Genomic DNA, 18,230 nt, shown 5'->3' with positions numbered 1-18,230 from the left:
CCACTTCATCCACAGTAACTCAGTCAATCCTGGACAGGCACTTCTGACTCATAACACAGGAGCAGAGCTGATTAGTGAGGTAGAGAAGGTGGGACTGGTGATGGGACTGGGCTCTTACCTAGTGAAGGATTAACCTGTATTTCAGTTCATGCTGTTTACAGATGTAAAAGAGGCAAAATAAATTTTTTGTTCTGATGATTTATTTTTTAGACAGAACAGCAGCAATGAAGTTCAAGTGGCTTTAATGCTTAAAAAAAAAAAGTAAAGCAACTGAACCTGGTATTCTCATTAAGATCCCACAATGCACTTACAAACTTGTGAGTTCTTCTAGCATGTACTGTGTGTAGGGGTTTTGCCAAGTGGTTGGATATGTATCCAAAGACCCCTGTAGTTGAAATAATTTAGGGCATTGCTAACGTGAATTTGGGTGAAGTCTGTAACTTGCTTAAGCTTTCACAGCTTGGCTAGTTCGGACTTTTACAGCACTTTAGTATACCAAGCTGAATTACAGCTGGCTTGTAGCCTAGGATTAGACAAGACATTTGTTCCTGCTCCAAAGGGTGATATGTTCTTAAGGCTGAGGAATTTAGGTTGCAGTACTGTTTAGATTACAGTACTGTCAGCCAGAATAGAGTCCACTGTCACTCTTTCGTAGCTGGATTGGCCAAAATCCAGCAGATAAAGCTCTTGAGTACAGAATAGAAAAGTTTGTGATAGTTTATTTAAAAAAAAAAAAAGTCTTTATGTGTTTTTTTCCCTGATCACAAAAACACATACGATAAGGAGAATCTTAAATGAGCTGAAATATATTTAATTTACTCTTTATATTTGAAGAAAAGCTAGAAGCTGTGAATTTGGTGTTTATGTTCTTGCAGGATGTGCCTGGTACGAATGAAGCAGGAGGGTCGCACAGGAAAATACATGTGTCGCTATATAGTTCACTGCATGTGGGAGGATGTTGAACAGCGTGGTAAGGTGATGGGGGTAAGTCATCTTTGGTGTTGATAATCTTGATTCACATGTTTCAATGCTTTTGTAACTTTACATATCTTGGAAGAATGCCTAAGAATCAACCTGTAGCTGCTTGTTTATTTCTTCATTAGCTTAAGCTGGTATATGTAGCCCCTATTCCTGACCATTCGTTCCCACAGCTGTACTGCCTGTTGTATTGAGCTGCTGACCTTGTTTCTGAAACTGTACCATGGCCTGGATGAAGATATAGATTTGTCTGAAATTAATTAATTTTCCATGTGGTTTGCCATGTGATTGCAGAAATGGATGCTGCTATAACAGAATGGGCATTTGTGGATAGGAATAAGCAGCTGGGGTAGGGAGAAACATGACTGGTGCCAAATGTATAACCGCAACTTAAGTAATTCCAGCAGAGCTTTGAGTTTTCTCTGTATCTAGGATAGTGAGTAAAAGGAAAGTTAAGAGACGAGGTTTTTATGTTAAGCTCCTGTGCATGACTATAACTAGTTATTAGTTTATTTTTCATTTTGGATTCGTAGTATACCTAGTCTTTATCACAAAAGAAACATTGTAAGGCAAGAGTAGCTCCAAGGATAGTTCATTTGCAAGTTTGAAGGAAGAACAAGGTTGGATCTTTTTGGCCTATTCTGAGGAAGGTTATGCTAGTTACTTGTAATGGTCATTTCTGGCCTTAAAGTCTGTAAGTGCGTTTCTCCAGCCTTGTGTTGGTGATAGTCTTCAGAGAAGGCAGTGCAGAAGTGGTGGAAGTAGGAGATAGTTTTCATAACCCCAGTATCACAGTGGTGACAGGAGACCTGATACAGTTGAGGATGCCTATATTCAGGGAGAATAGGGCTGGGAAAGATCTCCAGTGTTGTGGAAAAAAAAGAATTGTTCAATGATTAAGTAGAGGTTTGTCTGTGATTAAAGTAAATCAGACTGTTAGAGAAGTGACAGTTTTCATATAGCAATAATGGCATATTGTCAAGTCTTAGTTATCAGCCAAATAACCAAGGGAGAGGCTGCTAGGGTATTCCTATTGGTGACAAACAAGGGAATTAACCAGTGAGTTAGGATTTGGTATGCGATCACATTAGTAATTCAGGAAGTTTCTCTCTGATCTCTTATTTTGTATGTGGTTTTAGAAAGTGTTGATTCTGGTGTAACTTCAGTTATTCCATCAGCAGTGGCTTTTTTTTCCTAGTTGTTGTGAATTTCATAGCTTTACTATGTTACAGCTTGCTTTTAAAGACAAGCCATCCTCTTAATCTTCTTTTGGATTAAATCTAAATTCAGACATCTTAGAATTTCTTGCTACATTAATGGGCTTACATAAATTCCAATATGGGAATCTCCATTTCCCTGGTCAGATGCCATAAGACAGTGTGAGTGAGCCTAGATAAATTAGGTGATAGTACCAGAGAAAAAGATTGAATGAAATAGCTTATGCATTTTTGTCCTTATCCAATGTCTTTCATGTCATATCAGTGGTTGATTCTGCTTTCTGTAGGAACTGGAGACAGCTCAGATCTTTGTTCCGGGTGTAAATTTAAAGCTGCTGTTCTTGAAAAGCAAAAAAAACCCCCAAAACTCAGCCAAACACCCCACCTCCCAAAGCCCCCCAAAATCTCTTTAGGGATCTTTTGATTCCATCTGTGCACAGAGAGGATGCTGCTTTGGAACAGAAAATTATTTCTCTGTTCCTTTTGACCCTAATTTTGCCTTATATGAACTAACCTCAAATGCCATCTTGTAGTTTTCCTTGCAGGATTTGAAGCAGAAGCAAACACCAAAGAGAAGCAAAGCTAGCTGTTTGCTCCCCTTACAAGCATGCAGAACTCAGACGTGAAGCACGGTATAAGTTAGACCTGTATCGAGATTTTTTTTCAGTAAACTTTAGGGGAAAAAAAGATAGTGCTTACAGTCAGCTCTTTGTAAAGGGAAGCACAGGGTTTCCATTTCTGCAAACTAAACTATTCTGTTGCTCCCCAAAATTCCCCAAAGTGTAAAAAGACCCACCAGTGTCCTTATGTTTTCATCCAATCTGGAGCCTCAAGTGTTAATACATGCATATTATAATAGTATGGTTGCTGTATGATGCAACTGTAAAGAGATCTTAAGTTGTTTGAATGCCATTCATTCTCTGCCTTGGCAGGTTAGGCATCTTTTCAATTTATCCTTGAATTTAAATTTTGCAATCTTTGTTTGTAATAGTGATCATACAATGTAATAATGCTTGCATGCTTAGTTTGCAATAATATGATTCCTATAATATACTTCTGACCGTAACCTAGTGTTAACATAGCTTTTATGTGGCAATAGCTGATGCTTAAACGAAGTATGTACACGTTTAAAGGCTTGATCTCAAAAACAGTTACATCTGTGTGTATATTTAATATAGTTTAGCTGCACAGAGGCCCATTGATTTTAATGAGACTCCTTGTGAGAGGATGTGAACTCTAGAGGTAACAGCTAACTAGACCAGGCACTAAGGGTGTGTAAGAAAGCACAGTGAACTCTCCTAGATCGTAAACTTGGAAATTAGGACTGTTCTCTTCCCCATAGTGTTTGTGAAGGCATAGGGCTTTCATAATCTCTGTGATTTTTTTTTTCTTTCATCTTTTAATTATTCCTAATCTTTCAGTCATTATTTTGTCAAGATGAATGAACTTTTTAGTTTCTTCTGGTAGTATTTATTGTATGTTAGATGAAAATAATTTATGCATTGATGTTTGAAGAGGTTAGCTGTTCCCTTGCTCCTTGTCATTGCTCTATTTTCCTTGGTGCTAGTGATCCTAGCTTAATATACCACTTCACCCATGTCCCTGCATGGGCAGTTCCTGTTTCTTCCATGCTGCTTCGCTGCTCTTCACTTACTTTCCTTCCCTTCACATGAATGTACTCTGATTGAACTCTTTCTCACATCTCAGCTTTGGCAATTGCAAGGAGTTTTAAGTGATAAATAAAGGGCAGTTACCCTAGGTGTTAGGTTCTACTTATGAATCTCGATGTATTTATCCCTAATGGTTCTTTTAAAAAGAAGCTGAGGTAATGACAGAGGGTTTGTGAGCTGATTGAGGAATATGTGTAACAGCTAGCTATTCTCAAGTAATTTAGTCCTGCAATCAGTATATATTCTACCTCCAAAAGAAGATAATTAAATGTATCAAGATAAGTATAGTAGATAAAAAGATGACATTAATGTTCCTCTGTTGATGCTTTCAAATTTCAGAATCTGAGCCTTTCTCAGAAGTAAGTTAAAAAGAAGCTTTACTGAATACTTTTAGGGCACTAAGTTATCATCTGCATAGCTCCTAGGAGGTTAGGAAATTCCATTCCCTGCTTTTTCTCTCATGCAGGGTATCAAAGGTCAATATTTAACTACAATTGGTACATTCCTGTATTGTGGTATAAGTGACAGAGCACCTGTATGAAATTGCTAATTGGATGCAATTAGTTTAACTTGTTGACAGACAAAGCTGCAGTTCTTCAACTCATTTCCATATCTAGCAACAATTCCAACACTTGATGCAGAAAATGGATACTATATTCTTGAATTGGTATTGATGCTTTATTGAAATATGCCATCTGCTCTTAAATATACAAGTTCATTGGAGCCGAAAGTGATAGAATGTAAGGCATTTTAACTACTAATTTACATCAGCTCCAACTCCAAATGGAGTTTGTGTTATTTCAAAACCTGGTTGTTAAAATTGCTGAGATCTAAATCTCAGCTACAAAGTTTTGGGACCTGTTAGCCTGAGCTCCTTCAGCACTCCTGAATGTCGGCAAGAGTCAGAAACCAAAACTTGACACAGCTGTAAAAACACACAGAGAGCCTGTGGCCTCAGCAAATTCTACTGGTGCAGGCATATTTCAGATATAAATTTTACTCTGCTGTCCCTAGTACTAATGAAGTCAGTTTCTTTTGGTGGGTTTGCAGCCAGGTGTGTCCAGTTCTGTGGCTAACCAGTGCTCTTTACTTAATTTTTCCACTAGTGACATTTCTATCAAACTTTAAAAACAAACAGAAAAATTGGCTTGATGCAATGGCTCAAAGTGTTAATAGTAACATTAGGCTGGGTAAAAGACTTCCTTTCGATCGTACTTTGCCAGAGATCTCCACCTTGTGGCTTGCAGTGAGTAGATTTATACTATGCAAACTGGCAGCTGCCGAATCAGTTTGTAAGGGGAATTCAGTCAATGCTAGAAATTGCTGCTATTTGTCTTCCTAACAGAGTTCTTCAGCAACCTGAATGTTAACCTTACTGACCTGAGTATTGTGTTTTAGTAACTGTGTGTATATAAAAGCAGTTGTTGTAAGTTTAAGTGTATTTTAATACCTTTAGATGAAGCCGCAGAGTTGATCGGAAGGACTTGTAGATGCTGGAGTTCCCTGGAATGGGATTTCAGCTGATAATCAGACAATAGATATGAGGGTAAAAAAAAAAAAGTCCCCCCCCACCCAACACCCCTTCCCTGCCCCCCTCCCCCTCTTCCAAGAACCCCATCCTAATACTTCTGGGTGCAAATCACATGCTGTCTTAGAAAGATCCATCAGGCTTTATTCAAATACCTGTAAATTGTTGTAGGCTCATTTTAACAGTGTTTCTGTTGTGTGTTGTGGTGGCATTCTGCTTCTGAAATGAATAAGTTTTTTTTCTGTGCAAAATAACAATTCATTTTATAACCATACATGTTCTAAAAGCTGCAAAAGAGATAAGAATAGGAGGGGCTGTCAAGCCCAGTGTGCCAAACCTGTTTTAATTTATCTTAATCTCACTTTCCTGTTTTCCCACCAGACCACTTAGACCCCTGCCCCCTTTTTTTCCAGGAACACATCTAGGTGTCTTTTGAATTCGTTTATTGGCTCTGCTGTGCATAGCACAATACAGTCTTTGTTGTACTTTTAGCTAGAACTGTTTATATACAGTGACCCATAATTTGCTCTCAGTTACATTGGTGTACATCTGAAGTAATGCCATCAAAATCAATAATGGTTCACATCAGTGTAACTGAGAGCAGAATTTAGCTCTGTGAACTTGAACACCATTTTCTGTCTTGATACTCTTTTCACAATTAGAAGACTTCAGATGATTAAAAATGCCATTTTACATTACAGTAGCTACAAAACTTCCTAAACTTGATAGAACTCAGTTTAAGTTATTCTTACTGTGGAGAACAAAAAGTCTGACACTTCTAACTAAAGACTCAGAAATCATGGTCAGGGTGAGATAGGTAAGATTCTAGAATGGCTTTAGAAGATGAGAGAACAGGGCATAAAATTGATAAAATTTTAAAATAGAACTTGATCTTTGTATGAACTATTGCAGTTAATTCACCTACAGTGGGAAGCTACTGTACTTAAATACTCAGGGGGTCCTTTTCAAGCCTGTCTCTAAAATCTGATGGGAAGTCATGGAGTCAATTTGAGATGCACAGAACAGAAACTATATTATCATGGGAGAACAGGGGCAGAGCTGGGGCAGAAGGAACATGCATGCAGTATTCTGGCAGTGCAGTGGAGGGGGGAGTTGAGATGGAGGAAGCGTACTGAGGCAAAATATAGAGAAGGTAGTGATTTTGTTTGAGGAAATGGATTGGGATATGAGATAGAGGATAGTGTTTAGTACAGTTGAAAAAGGTTTTTAAAAACCTATAAAACTACAGAGGAAAAGTTTTAGTTTCAAATGGTCTATGTATATTTTGAAATGTATAATTTTAGTAGGACATTTTAAGGAGAAAAACGTTATGAGTTTTTTGACTATTTAGAAAACATAATATATAAAATCTTAACAGTTTATAGTGTTCCCTTTTTTAAAAAAAAACTTGCCAAAGTAGTGAGATACAAAATTGCTGAGGGTGTTTTTTGTGCTTTTTTTGTTTAACAGGATACCAGGCATTGTATGATATGTTTTAACTGAACTTAGTGTTTTAAGAACATCACAAAAGAAATAGTTCATCAACCCTTGATCCTTTCTCAAAGGGCTAGAAAATTCACGGCAAGTTTCCAGTATTTTGTTGTTTCATAAATGAGTAATAGTATCAGGTACTGTTCCAGAGTAAATTGAGTGAATTTGATTCTGGAAATCTTAATAACTTAAATAATGCAGGAAAATGCATGTGTATGGAATGTTACCTTGAAAATATCTCGACTGTAATGAGGTCTGGAACAAACAGTATGCATGGCGATGCAAATTTAGCTTTACCAGGTCATGGAGTTTTGAAATAGGAGTCTCTTTCTCATGTTGTTTTTAATGGAGTTGTTCTAGTACCAGTGCCTGTGGAACTAACACACCTGGCTGGCTGAAATATAGGCATGTTTGGGGCATGCCAAAGTTACCTGGTGTTGCAATCAAGGTATAACATGTGCTTGGGTTCTTTTCAGTTGGCCTGCCCCAGTTTTCTGTAGAGTCTGGCATAAAAAAATCAATTTAAATTTCCCAGATGTGTTGGAACCTGTTACTGTAAGGTAGTGTCCTTGGTCTATTTTGTGCCTCCCTCTGGTGCCTGCAAGAAGTTCGCTGGAAGCTGCCTTATAGCACCTTTTCCAGAAATACCTTTCTCATTATTCCCCACGTTCTGCACCAGTGGGACTCATGTGCCAAAATTGATTTTACCATGCAGTGCTTGTAGGTGTTAAGTGCTGCCCCGTGTTCCTCAAACTCTCCAGAACATAGTGTAGTTGCCAAAATTCAAACATTAAGCAATGAAATTACTGCTCACCACAACTGCATAATTTTTGTTCTGACAGTGTAGAGATGATGGTGGAAACAGGAAAAGGTCCTTACAGAACCTGCTGCAGTCTCCAGGCTCAGCAGAACAGGTAGCAGCTATGTTGTCGCTGTTGCCTGGCTCCTGCCAGTGCTTTGTGTACCACTCGTGATCCAATTTGTGATTTGCCTGTGGTCAGTGCAGGGTTAAGTAACGTTGTTATGCTACATATTTTGGACATTTACATTATCAGCTTCCTGTCCTTTTGCAGTTTGCCCCAGAATTCCTCAACTGAGATCAAACAAACCATTGAGAGGTTCTGTGTTCTTCCCAATACATTTTAACCACATTGTTGCTTGTGCTTTTCACTGCCGGTAGAATGTCACTGATACATTCTGCTTCCGCTTCAAGAATGAATAACTTAACTTTTCCTTATGTTTTTGGTGCCTGCCTGCCTGTCTTGAAAGACAGTAACATACGCATCAATTAAGGTTCTGATATGGTGCAGAGGTGCTGCAGGGGTTTGAGAGGCTGCTCATTCCCTTCCCCTCGCACAACTTCTTCTCGTGTCTCTGGCAGACTCAGCAGCATGTGTTGTGGCTTTGATTAAAACACTATGCAGCTGTTGTTGGCTCTCCCAGCTCACCAGCTGCCACTGCCACCTTCAGTAGTGTCTCTGGCTGTTCCCTTCCTCCTGTATCAGCAGGCTGTAGTTGCAGGTACCAGATGGTGTTTGGTAACTGCTGCTGACAAGGAGAGGTTGGTTGGTTTTCTGTACACATCCAGCTTCCGCTGAATGCTTCCAAATGCTAATTCTGGGTAAACTAAGGAGTGGTTGAAGTGCTGCATTTTGCACAAATTCTGGACTTGTCTTCACAGGGCACAGATGGCACAAGTGAGGTCTGTTTGGTACTTGGGATCTCTTCTCTAACCTTTATTTTGGGGAAGGATTAGTAATTTTCATTGCTTTGTTTCTGAGAGCAAAACGTGAGTGCAGCTTTATGGACTACAGTGATTGTTTCCAGGAAAGAAAGAGGCACAGTGTGCAAGAGAAATTTTTCTCTGTTTTCTCAGTGACAGCCAATGCATTCAGGCTAATAGGATCTTCATCAAGCTTATATCTGTACAACTGTGGTAATTAGTGGTGTTCTCTCTGTCTTGCTATCCTGTTAGAAGAGCATGGTCCTGTTTTCTGGTTTGCCTTCCTTGCTTAACACTTTTGTTTTGTCAGGTGCAGTGAAAATTTACTTCCCCATTGATTGCTTTGCTTTATGATATGCTGACTGTATTACTGTTTTCAGGTATGCCTAATTTTGGCATTTACTTGCAGTACATAAGCAATTACTTAAGGTCTTAAGTCATTGCACCCATTCTGAATGTTTTTTTCCCCCTTCCTTGTCCTTGGTCATTTTTGTGTTACCCTAATGCCTGAATTCACTGGAGCTTACATCAGATTGCCTTTTCAGGGTATGCCCCTGTTTTCACATTTCCCCTCTGTCAGTACGTCACCTGCTTCTCTCTTCCTACTTCTTATCTTGTAGAGTTATTAGTTTATCTCTCTACCTTTTCTTACCTCTCTTGTTAATTCTCTTTGTTTCCTTGCAGGACCCCTTTCTGTATGTCAGACTGGCACCACCACCTCTCTCCCTTCCCTTGTGTTCCTTCATGTTCAACTAATCCTTTTACATCCATCAGTGCCACTTGTGCCTGCTCCCCATCCCTGGCATGCTGCTTCACTGATTCAGTGGTCACATGCTGCCTTTATTCAACATGCTCATCCAGCAACCTCCTGTTGCAAAGGTCCACAGTGGAAGCTCAGGGTCTGTCCTCTTGTCTGCTTGCTTCAACCCACCCTTGCATGTTGAAGTGTCTTCATGACTGTGCTTCTTTCAACTCCAGATCTTTCTTTTCTTCTTCAGTTCCTTTATTTCTTTAAATGAACACTTGCTTTCCCATCCTATATCCCAGTTGGATATCTGCCATCATCAGTGCTTCCCTCTGCTAGTATCCTTGTGCCTCATCTTTTTCTCTCTCTGACCTAGACAACACCCGTATGTCTTCTGAAAACTGCTGCAAGGATCATCTCTCTGGCTTGTTGCTCACTGTGGCATTACATCTCCCAACTGTCTCCACTAGTGGGGGGTTTTTTGCTTCAATAGTCTGTAGTATGTACTGGGGGAGTAGGCTGGCAATCTGCCAGTGCTGGCAGTCTGGATCAGCTTCTCCTGCAAGCAGCTCTGTGCCACTTTAATTGTCAAACTCCTTCAAAGGTCAGTCTTAAATTCTGCTGCAGACACAATGTCTTGATGTTTACAATACACGTACTACAGGCCTTGTAGCCTGGCTAGGTAAGTGGGTTGCAAAGGTTTGTATTTTCCTGTTAGAACTCATTTTATCCATTTATAAAACTGGCGGCTCTATGAAGCCCTTATTTTTGACTGCTTTTGCTAACAACTCCCATAGTAGAATAAATGATAATGATCAGGAAGTGCAAATGCAATACATTCAATAATTCCAATGCTCGCTTTCATGCTTGCTTGCTTGGATTTCTTTTACTACTTTAGTATAAGCAACAGCATATGATGCTTTTGTACATGTCTAGGCAAACTGATGTGTTTTTCTGTTTTCCATTCTGGTTTGGGAATCTCAATAGATTCTTTCTGTTCCCTTGTCTGCCCTCTGACCAAAATACCAGCCTATCTGATCTTAGAGTTTTCTGTTTGTTGCTAGCAAAACATACATCATGTTGATTTTCAAGTTAGGTGGCCTCGTGGCCACAAGAATGACTGCACATAAAAAGGGAGATTCAGCTAGTAGTACGGATATCATGGATGGAAGATGGGGTCAATACAATCTTCGTATATGTGAAATGAGCAACACTGATCAGAATTGGTTTTCAGATGGCTTGGGCATGGATTCCGTAACTCCAAATATATTTGGTGGGTCACAGAAGGCTGGCAGGCCTGTGAATGACTAGTGGTTTTAAGGGGTGTCACCTGAACTATATAGGCATTTGTCTCGTTTGTGCTAAAAGTGCTAGCAATTCCTTCTATTTGTGGATGCTATTCAAAGACTTCATTTTTTAAAAATGAGGAAATGGCAGGGACCCTGTAATTGATGGAAGTCCATGGCTAAAGCCCCAGAGGACAGAGCTGTGTACTGAGGAGCTTGAAAATAATGTGTCTCATTGAGAGCATCCTAAATTTGTCCTTTTGTATTTCCTGTTTTGTTATGTACTTGCAAGAGGGAAGATGGCCCATATGTAGGTTTAATCTGTGTTATTCAGGAAACAGCATGTAAGGAAATTTTTGCCGCCTTAAAATCCTTGCCCATGCTTTTAGGATCTTCTGGAAGTTTGTTTATTCACAGCAGCATCAAGTCTGAATGAAATACAGAAGTAAGATAGAAAACTCGCAGTATCTTACCATGCAGCTTTTTCATGGTTCACTTTCCTCCTTTGCCTTTTACTTGAGGGCAAAACTAGGGTAGAGAAATAATTTTTGTTCCCTTCTGAAAGGTTACAGTAATAAAGAAACTCTTGTTAACATCAGAGTATATGGCAGGCAGGAGTTTTCACAGTCTGGCATTGTTTATTTTACCAGCAATTTGGAACCTTCTGCACTCTTAAAATATTGGCAAGAAAATATTTAACTGTTAACTATTCTGTGGCATGCATGTGTTTGAAGCCCTGGGGAGAAGGAGTGCTTGGGGAAATTGGGTTTTTCTCAGCTTATGATTGAAACCAGAAGGTGCAGAATATTGGTAGAAGGTGAAAGCAATGTGACTTCAAATTAGAATTTTACCCAAATGTTGAACTGATGGGAGAGTGTCAAACAGGTCACGCATGAACAGGGCTATGCTAGGAAATAGTGGGAAGTCTGATGGAGCAAACACAAATAAGCCAGTCTGCTAGGCACTACAAAAATGAATTTGAAAGTGAGATAGTGAGTATTTGCATTTGTCCTGGCCTCAGTCACTGGATAAAGGTTGTAGCAGTACTAGGTGTTAGCATCAAGGATTAGGCTTGTTAATTGCTTACTAATTATATGGACTCTAGGAATTGTCACTCTATTTTTAAATGAAATAAACTTCTTTTTTTGTGGAGAGTTTTTTAGGAGAAGAGATGTGGCTTGCTTTTTTGGAGAGGAGATGGGTGACTTGCTGTTCCTATCCAATAGAAACTTGTTCTGGTCCCAAATTCTTGGAGAAAGATCATCCTCCCGGGGGGGGGGGGGGGGGGCATGCAGGGAATAATTCTGTTTGGTATAAGCAGGATTATTCTTGCTCTTATTTCTACATAAAATGAAGCCTCTTCCTGTGAGGTTACTAAAAGCTATGGTAAAGGTAGCAATTTTTTTTTTAATTGCACTAGCATATTTCAGGTGAAATTCCTATCAAGTCAGCAAAGTGACGGGATGACTGGTATCCAGGATCATCTAATGAGCTGTGGCTGTCTTGCTGCAAGTCAGGGCAGGAAGATATACACAGACAGAAGAGAATAACAGTCAATATCTGCAAAGATCAGCAAAAGATGAACAAAACTGAACATACTCAGAAGTCATTCTTCTAATGTCAGATGAAGATCCAGTGCACTATTTCTAGCAGTGACCAGAGATATTTGGGAAAAAGTATAAGAAACAACTGTGTATCAGTATTTCTTCTGGTATATTCTCTTGGCATTCACTAACGAGTAATATGAATTGCATGGGGACCATCATATTTAGTATCTACTAACAGAAATCCTCTATGAATGTGCAGTGCCTTTTTTACCCCTTTTGTATTTTTTTGCTCTTTGATGTCCTGTGGCAAGTGTTGCATGATAAAGTACTTTTATTTTTAAAGTATTACTCGGTCATTTCCTCGTCATCTTTTCTACATTTTTTTAATGAGAAACAGTGAACAGTAATTCCTTGTTTACCTGCTCAATACCACTCATGATTTTACCTCTCCATCATCTTCCTCCTCATTTCTTCCTGAATATAACTAGTGTTTCCTCATATGTCTAATCACCTTGGTCTTTTCTGTGTGTTTTCTATTTCTTTTAGATCTGTTCTGAGATGAAAAGGTAATAAATATGTGCAGCATTTTGTATGTGGGCACACTATGGATTTATGGCAGAACAGGGTTCCTCTTTTTTCTATATTCCTTTCATAATAATTCCTAAAATTTATTTGTCTTTTTCTTCACTATTGAATTGTTGAACTGAAATTTTTTGGAGCTTTCTCCACAAAATGTCTTTAAGATCCATTTCCGGAATTGTAGCTGCTAAACATGCACACATTGTTATATAAATTTTGTGGGGTTTTTTAACACCTACTACTAGTACCTTTATCAGCACTGAATATTACTGGTTGTAATTATCTGTGATTGTTATTTTCATTTATTATTGTATTTTCTACTAATTTGTACTTACCTGGTTCTGCTGAAATGCTTTTCAAAATGGATGCCACCTTTCATCGCTCTGCAGCCCTATTAAATGTTATCTAATACGTTCCATTTAGTTTAGTACTTTATGATCCCAGGGATTTTGTTGTTCTTGACTTTTATTAAGTTATCTTAAGTCTGTTTCTATGGGCAGATCTTATCACATGGAATATGATGGACTCTCAGAATCCTCAGTGCCGTGAGAAGATGATGGAGCAATGTGTATTCACTGTCTCATCCAGTGAAAAAACTGGGCCACCAGATGAAACTAGCAGGAGCCAGTTTCAGAAGAAAGAAACAGGAGGTGGTGGTTCTCATCATGAGTAGTAGACCAGGGTACTTCTTGCTGAAGCCTGTTGTGGATGCAGAAAGTTTACTGTTGCTTGACATAGAGACCTTTTGAAGGTTACTATATAAACAAATATCAAGGGTTGAGAATTGTCCTGGGTTCAAATTGGTTGGGTGAATGCTTGGAGGAAGCATATATCAGCTTGTAGTCTTTTTACTTTTCTCAGTATATCTGGCTACTGTTGAAGGCAAGATAGCGTGTTAGGTGGACCCTCGGTCTGATCCAGTACAGTGTTTCTTGTGTGTGACTCTTTCTGACAGCTACTGAGGTTTCTCTCAGTAGAGAGATTGAGTTTTACAGGATCTCTGTAAGTGCTCATGGTGAATATCTACCTTAATTTACTTACCTTTACTACTGTCTTGTCCAAGTGCCTCTTTTAAACTTGGTTATGTAACTTCCTTTCAGTTTATCAGACTGAATTCTTTATTCTGGTGTGTTCAGAAACATGTTCATCATCAGTTTTAGGCTTTTAGCAAGTAGTTTTTTTAATAGAGGCATTACAGGAAAAACCCTCTACAACTGCTTGCCCTTACAGAGAATTGGCACAACTAGGCAGAGAGCACAGCGATTTGACCTGTTTTCCCTGATCTTTCTCTTGAGAAGTTGTCAATGAGCTCTGCCAGCCACGTACTGCAGAGAAAAAGGAATTTGGAATAAGCCCCCATATATTTAATACATTTAGGATTGTATTGTGATCTGCTCTGCATCTTTAACTGTTACTATGGTAGAGTTTCCAAATTAATAGACTGCAAGATAGAAACATACCTCATTTTCTTGATACTAGACAGCTAGGGGTGACCGTCTGTTGCTGAAATATGTAGATAATGTTGTATAACTTGCTTTTCTATGCTTGAAATAAACATGCTCTAAGGAGTGTTATTGATGATTATGCAATTGTTATGAAGGTAGCAGAGCATGCAAAGTCTTTTTCCATTCACATGTTTTTATGGATTGAAGATTTTGGCAGGAACTGGTTCTGATACAATCTAACCTAGGTTAATGCAATATTGAAGTAGGTTGTCACTGAACATTGAAGAAGGCTTTAAAGACTGTTCTCTGAATTTAATTATATGCTGAGCTGCATTACAAAATTACTTAGAAAATTAGAATTTATCAGAAAAGTTAATATTTTAAAGTATATGGGGACTCACAGCTGTAGCTAATTACAAGCCAATAAGCTTGTTTGCAGACAAAGTAAGAGAGTGGTTAATAAAAGACTGAAAAAATGAAGATTGGAAAAATAACTTCTGCAAAATATCTTTGTCATTTCACAACTATGTGAGATTGCCTGAAGGAACTGGCCTTTTTGGCCCTTGCTACAGAGATATTTTTAATCTGTTTTATTAATTTAATCTTTTTGATCCTAGCTACAGTCTCAGTAATTTTCAAAATTACTGTCCTACAAGTAACAGTTATGTTATTGGAGGAAATAAAAGGGCTGTATGCAGGTTTTCCCATTTAATATTGTGTGTTTATTAAAAGGGCAGCAAACATTTAAAAAGCCCATCTATAACTATATGTGGTTATATATTATTTATAACTAATGTAAACTATATAAGTCATTCTTTCCAAATGCGACTTAAGAGAAGGTGCATAAAAAAGCCTAAATGTTTGAGGAGTGACATTTTTTTATCATGAAAGATTTGTCCTGTATCTCCTTCAGGAACTTCTGCCAATATTGAATGCTCCAGTAATCAAAAGTGTCGATAGGAGTCGATTGATGTTTATGGCAGTGTGGCTAACAGAAGTCCCCAGCGTAGACTCAGTCATAACAACAAAAGTGTACTCGTATTTGCTGAACTTGTTTTGCACAAAAGATGGATTAATTTTTACTGTATCAGCATAAAACACTACTTTGCTATTACAACTTTGACCACTGCAGGAGTGCGCTGATGATGTAGTATATCAGTGCACCTAGTGTAAACATTACCTTAAAGAGCCTAATCTTAGTTTGGAAAGATGACTGTGCTGACATATCTACTGTGTACAGGTACAGGAGCAAATACATTGTGCAGAAGAGGCTTTTTATTCTAGCAGGAATAGTATAATGAGAATGAGGGGGTGGAAACTTAAGCCAGAAAATTGAAATATGAAATGAGATACACATGTTCAACTGTGAGGGTGATATGCTTTAGCCAAACACAACTTACTGAGCTTAGTACAGAGGGAACTCGGTGAAACGTAATGGTCTGTGATATGCAGAGGGTCAGGTTCTATGATCTAATAATTTCTTCTGGCTGAAATATCTTCATAAAAAAATCTAGTTCAACCATAACTTATGGCCTAAAGAGAGGAATTGCTGCATGAAATTCAATGACTAGCGCTTGTACAAGGTGCAGTTAGAAGTGTCCCTTCTGGCTTTATAGTCTATGGATGGATTAATGTGTTAAAGTAGCTTAAGGGTGCAACACATGCTGGCAAAAGCCATAACAGAAAGAAACTCCTGTTAAAGTGCTTTCAAGTAGTGTAGCCCGTGGACATCACAGCTATGTCTACACTAGCATTTAGTGTGGTCTGACAGGAACATATTTGTTGAGTGAAACAGTTGATGATCCAGTGTCCGTGTTCCACAGGGATGATCTTTACCTTGTGCTGGTTCTAGGCTGATCCTGTGGGCTGAATGCCTCTTAGCAGGTAGAGTGCATTAGAGCACATTTTCCAGTTTGTGCATGCTGAGGCTTCTCTGCAGTGTAAACCAAAGCATGGTAAGTGGGGATGAGGAGGAGATTCATTATGAAAAAATGCTCTCGATCCAACAAAAGACATTGATATGGACTAATCCTATAGCAGCTTTCACTTTAAAAACTGTGCCCATACATAAGATATTTTCATACATGTCACGTATGGGACGTGGGACATGGTTTAGTGGGCACGGTGGTGTTGGGTTGATGGTTGGACTCGATCTTAGAGGTCTTTTCCAACCTTAATGATTCTATGATTCTATTCTATGTCCAGCATATACAATAAAGCAGTGTGCTCTTACTTTCCTAGAAATTTTGTTAGAATACAAAACTTTAACTGAGACTTGGTATTATAAATTGTCTGACATAGCAGTAAGCCTCACCAGTTGGCTGTTGGATGGTGTGTATTGAATTTGTTGAGGCTGAAGATGAGGTTTCTTACTGCAATATAATAATGAAAATGCAGTAGTTATATGCTGTAGTCGTCTTTCAGGCAGAATGTGGGATCATGGAGTCTTTCAGTGAAAAGTTGTGACATGTAGTAGGAAGATACGTTAGCTGTACATTTCCTTTTTTTAAAGGTCTTGTAAATGTGAGAGATGTACCAAAAATGTATTCCTTGTTTTGAACTAAGATAGTTCTGTGTGTCAATTTAGGCGATGGTATATAAATTTCTTCTGGTGACAGCTCTGTAATGGGTTGGTCCAAAGAAGGCAAAGGGCCTAAGTGCCTAGAAGAGCTCCAGATGTTACTGATTTTTTTCTTGTTATTAGCAATTACTCACTTGGAATTGTCTAGCAGTTTTTCTTCTTAATAACAAACTGTGGAAGAGTCAGCAGAATCATGACCAACCAGATCATGAAACTTGCCAGTGGTAAGAACATATACAAGCTTAAAAAGAGGAAGCTTTTCCAACAAATGCTGATTTGGATTTACTCATTTTTCTTGTTTTATAAAGAAGGATTTTTTCCTACAGTGTTTGTACTTAACCAATGCTGGTTGTATTCTTCAGAAACTGCAATATTCCTTTAAGTGTAATTTTATTGCCTAAGATACTGCTCCATCCCCAAAGTCATATTTTATATTTTAAACTGTTTGTCTTTTAAGATGTATTTATTACCATGTTTGTTTAACTTGGTTATCTCCTTCATCAATCTATTTCTTGCTAACTTAAAGCTGCTGCTCTTTGTTTTTGGTATAGAAAGCTGCTTCCCTAGGGATGTATAGTCCAGGACTTGTCTCTGTAATGGGACTATTTGTTTTCTTTGCCCCTTGCAGTTGCCTGCTGTAACATTTGTAGTATGTGTTAAGTAATCCTTGAGGTAACATTTTTATTATGTCATAAAAAGTGCGTGGCAAATATATAATAACTCATGGAATTTGTTTGTTTAAAATGGAAGGATAATTTATTGAGTGTGTTACATGAGACCTGCTCCCCCTTATTAGAGCTGTAGAAGTGCAGCTTATTTAGAAGTATGTTCTATTGAGAAAAACCACGATCTCTGACATGCATAGAAACTTTGAGCATGGTTGGGTAGAAATGACATCATAGTTTATGTACTCAATAAAAATTTAATTAAGTCATTACAGAAGTTGCAGTCATCATTTAACCCTCTGATTTCTTATGTTTAGTTCTTTCTTTAAACATTCAGTAATAACCAGTCTCCAAATCTTGATAGCCTATAAAATATCTGCATGAATTTTAATAGTTTATATTAATGGAAAAATATGAGTAACTGACATAAAAGGAATTTTCCTTGTGTTTACACTGTATGCATTTCTATAAAAATCAACAGATGAAAAAGGATAGTGGTTTAATGGAAGAATATTTGAACTGGAGATTTGCTAGCATGACAAAAACTCATTCATATTTTGATAGAAAGGCTGTTGCATAATTACCAAGGTGAGTACTCTTAAGGATACTAAGAGTATTTAGGATGTGGTTCACACTGTAGTAAGTATTAAGATTTCAGATACGTGAGTCTTCATAGCTTTTCTTTAGCCTGTGATAAGCTGTACATCAAAGACAGCAGTGCTTATTCTGTAGTAGAACTGATGTCCTACCCTGTATTCCTGTTTGCAGTTTCTTT

At 38.3% G+C, this 18,230-nt stretch overlaps 1 protein-coding gene across 2 annotated transcripts in view; it reads left to right on the top strand.

Moving 5' to 3' along the window:
• Window positions 1-18,230, top strand: part of UQCC1 (ubiquinol-cytochrome c reductase complex assembly factor 1) — a 49,671-nt gene that overhangs the window by 24,640 nt on the left and 6,801 nt on the right. For both annotated transcript variants that reach the window (XM_076351806.1, XM_076351807.1), the window contains one exon: window positions 876-984. In XM_076351806.1, the coding sequence (XP_076207921.1) occupies window positions 876-984 (109 nt within the window). The remainder of the gene's footprint in view (window positions 1-875; window positions 985-18,230) is intronic.

The sequence above is a fragment of the Aptenodytes patagonicus genome, chromosome 14 (genome assembly GCF_965638725.1).
Source record: "Aptenodytes patagonicus chromosome 14, bAptPat1.pri.cur, whole genome shotgun sequence".
Taxonomy (NCBI): domain Eukaryota; kingdom Metazoa; phylum Chordata; class Aves; order Sphenisciformes; family Spheniscidae; genus Aptenodytes; species Aptenodytes patagonicus.
Note: the sequence above shows the minus strand (reverse complement) of the source record. Positions and strands in the feature narration are given on the sequence as shown.